Source organism: Penaeus chinensis, chromosome 10 (genome assembly GCF_019202785.1).
Source record: "Penaeus chinensis breed Huanghai No. 1 chromosome 10, ASM1920278v2, whole genome shotgun sequence".
NCBI lineage: Eukaryota > Metazoa > Arthropoda > Malacostraca > Decapoda > Penaeidae > Penaeus > Penaeus chinensis.
This window is the reverse complement of record NC_061828.1, coordinates 25045103-25048493: the sequence shown is the minus strand read 5'-3', so window position 1 is coordinate 25048493 and position 3391 is coordinate 25045103. Positions and strand designations below refer to the sequence as shown.

Here is a 3391-nt window from a genome sequence, read left to right as displayed (position 1 = left end):
TTATGGGACGACTGGTACCTGCTCTGGCGAGTTCCTGGTCCTTCACTGGATCGACGGGCGTAATTATCCTAGTCTTTTTCGGTTTCTGGCGATTTCCTGGTGACGATTTTTACAGCGCCCGAAGGTGACCGTTTCGAAACTGCAGCAGGGCCTCCTTCGGTACTATGACAGATATTGTGAACAAGATTATACACATAAGGGCCAAGATAGTAAGAGAAAAGAAAGACAACAGAGGAGAGGGGATGTTAAGCGCCACTAGCCGATTATTTATATAATTTGCATTTTTATCGATGAATTTTCGTTATTTTCGTCTTCTCCTTTTTTTTTTTTTTTTTTTTTTTTTTTTTCACAAAGTTAAGGAAAAAATAGGAGAGAGAGACGGTAACAGCAGTCCGCATAGACTTAGCTTGAACTTCTAACCGTCTCTGATAGACAGGAGGGTAAATAAGGGAAACGACAAAGGCATCCGCAAGGAATTATTTGAACCAATTGTCGTAACGCAGAGAAGAATGAGAGTGAAAGTGACCTCACACAGACCGGACATGGGTGCCAAACAAGGAAATTAGCCTTAATTTTACACAAATGCAATAAACAAGTTATAGAAGTAATACAAAATTATTTAAAATACTACATTGAATTTAACATTTAATGATATGCGACAGAATGACGCACTAATGAGTGATGACGTGAAACAATTCGCAGCGAATCTTCTCGGGGAAAAAATTCTGCCGAGGTAACATGTCAAGCTGCGCATACAGACTTCAATTGACGGGGGGGTCTCTGTACCCTAATTTGCCGTACTTTATGAAGCGAAATGAGCTGGGAAAATATTAATAACCCACTCTATCTGCAAATCTGTGATGGGCGCTCATGCAATGCCCTACGGGTATTTATCATGAATCACAAATTGATGGGATTTACCCCAAACATGGCAGCGACGTGAAGGGGGTGAGCGGGATGTGATTAATAAGAGAATCTCAATTCTAGCTTAAACCCTAGTCCTACATTATTTAACGGACCTAACCGCGGGTCACTCCGGCTCAAAAAGTGCCGAACGAACTATTCGTCGGAGCGCGGATCTTTAGGCATATACGCAACCCCAAGTAATCAGGCATTCTGACACTATGATAAGGGGAAGATCCCTGGCGCTATATAAAAATGTAAGTAATTCGCATTACAAGCTCCGCTCTAGCGCTGATAGAACGTGTCACCAGTGAACATGCAACGGATGCTACGCATTATCCTATAATGTAAGTCTTGAAAACAATATACAGGAAATGCCAGCGGTTCTCACATTCATTTCACGTGTCAATCACTCAGAGTGAAAGTGGGGTCAGGTCACACAGCTGTCCCAAGCAGATGTGACTGATAGCTTTCACTCAGAGGTCAGGTCAAGACGGGAAATGGGTAGTGAGAAAGAATAATGATATGATGTTCATGAAATTAGTAAAATCTTGAATGAGTTAAATTTGTTGCAATTGAAACAATATACTCTCTAATCACGAGAAAAATTAAACAATACGTAATAAATATATATATATATATATATGTGTGTGTGTGTGTGTGTGTGTGTGTGTGTGTGTGTGTGTGTGTGTGTGTGTGTGTGTGTGTGTGTGTGTGTTTATATGTAAAATATATAAAATATATATGTAATATATATGTAATATATATGTAATATATATATATATATATATATATTTACATAGAGTGAATGAGAGTAAGAATGAGTGTGAAAGTATACTGATACAAACTGTATCAGGTAGATGAATTACCCAGTAATTTTTTTTGTTAGTGTTACTCTGTGTGTTTTTTTTTTTTTTTGTTTGTTTGTTTTTTTAATGTGATGATGAATATTAGAAACTGCATGTATATTTTTTTTTTGATTTTTAATCTTTTTTAACAGGAACACGTTACAAGAAGACATAACCTAGCATCAGGGGATGCACGCAATGGCCTCTTAATCCTGGAGGAAGCACACATGGTTCTCCAGATTGCACAACCAACGAGAATTGATTCCTTGATGGAGCTTATTAAGAATAAGAAGGACAAAGATGGGGATGATTCCAAAGGAAAAGATGGCGAGTCAAAAGATGCAGTTCAAAGTCAAAATCAAAGAGATAAAGGTGAGGGAAGCAAGTGAGGAAAGGAATCTACACTATAATTTCTCATTCAGGGATGACAAAAGAAGAGACAAATACTTCCAGATAGAGTTATACCTTGAGTTTTATGTAGTATGATGTGAATGCATGTTTAATGCGGGTGACTGTGCATAGGGTGATAACTGGTATTTTTCAAGTGTGATAAATGGATGTCAGTGTGCCTTCTGGCAAGAGAAGTTTCAAGGGTACATTTCATTGCCATACAGACATGTGATATTATACCTTGAGGATGAATCTTCTTGGATGTAAAATGTAGGAGTGGGTTTCAGAAGAATTATTCAGTTGTTTATAACAAGTTTGAAACCCTTGAGGAAGTGCATATGAATATAACCAGTACATAGAGCATGTATATTATATTTAGTCAGTCATGTCTTTCTTTACAATTTTATGAAGAGAATTAGATTCATAACAAAAAATTATTTTTGTAATTTCTTCCTTTAATTTATTCACAGTTTCTGAAAACAATTGGTGAAATGTAGGAAGTTCACAGCCTTTTCATATGCATTATCTTATTCCCAGTGTCATTAAGATAACCTATAAGAAAAGAGAAGTATATTTGTAGAGAACACTAATCACTATTTTTCATGTAACAATTCCAAGCTGAGATCAGATGTCATCTCATTGTAGAAAACTTTTATCTCCCTGGAAATGTACATCTGTTTTCCTGCTCTCTTTATAGTCAATTAGTGTACAGTGCTTCTGTATGTGTAATGTGGATCTAATGTCCATCAGAGGATACATTCCAGGGGTACCACTGAATTGTGCCTGTAGGAATATGACCCTCAAGAGGTTATCTGAGTTCTGTACCCACATTACATTAACTAATATTTGAATGGTAATGCACAAAATAATAATAATATAATTATTACTGTATTTATTCTGGAATGAGTATAGGGTCTCTTGTTTGAAATTATTTTAACTTTTGCCAGTACCTAACGGAAAATGTATTTTTATACTGAGTTAGTGGCAAATCAATATTTTTTTGTTCAATATAACATAAAATATGAATTTGTAGTTTTATTGTCATTTACCCTGAGTATTTGATATAGAATAAGATGACACCTAAAGTTGAATATTCTTTCACTTTAAAATATGAATAAATATTCTGAGTAATGATGGTACATTAAGAAACTGAATAAAATAAATTGGAAATATAAAAAATATTGGACAAAAAAGCATATCAGTTGTATCAAGCAAGCTGCTCCAAGTACACAAAGTGAGTGTGCAGCATT

General features: G+C 35.7%; 1 protein-coding gene across 4 annotated transcripts in view; it reads left to right on the top strand.

The window, feature by feature from the left end:
- LOC125029667 (protein tramtrack, alpha isoform-like) overlaps window positions 1–3167 on the top strand; it is a 34957-nt gene extending 31790 nt beyond the window's left edge. For all 4 annotated transcript variants that reach the window (XM_047619700.1, XM_047619701.1, XM_047619703.1 and 1 more), the window contains exon 8: window positions 1904–3167. In XM_047619700.1, coding sequence (XP_047475656.1) covers window positions 1904–2140 — 237 coding nt within the window. In that variant the 3' untranslated portion in view covers window positions 2141–3167. The remainder of the gene's footprint in view (window positions 1–1903) is intronic.
- Window positions 3168–3391: the final 224 nt, after the last annotated feature.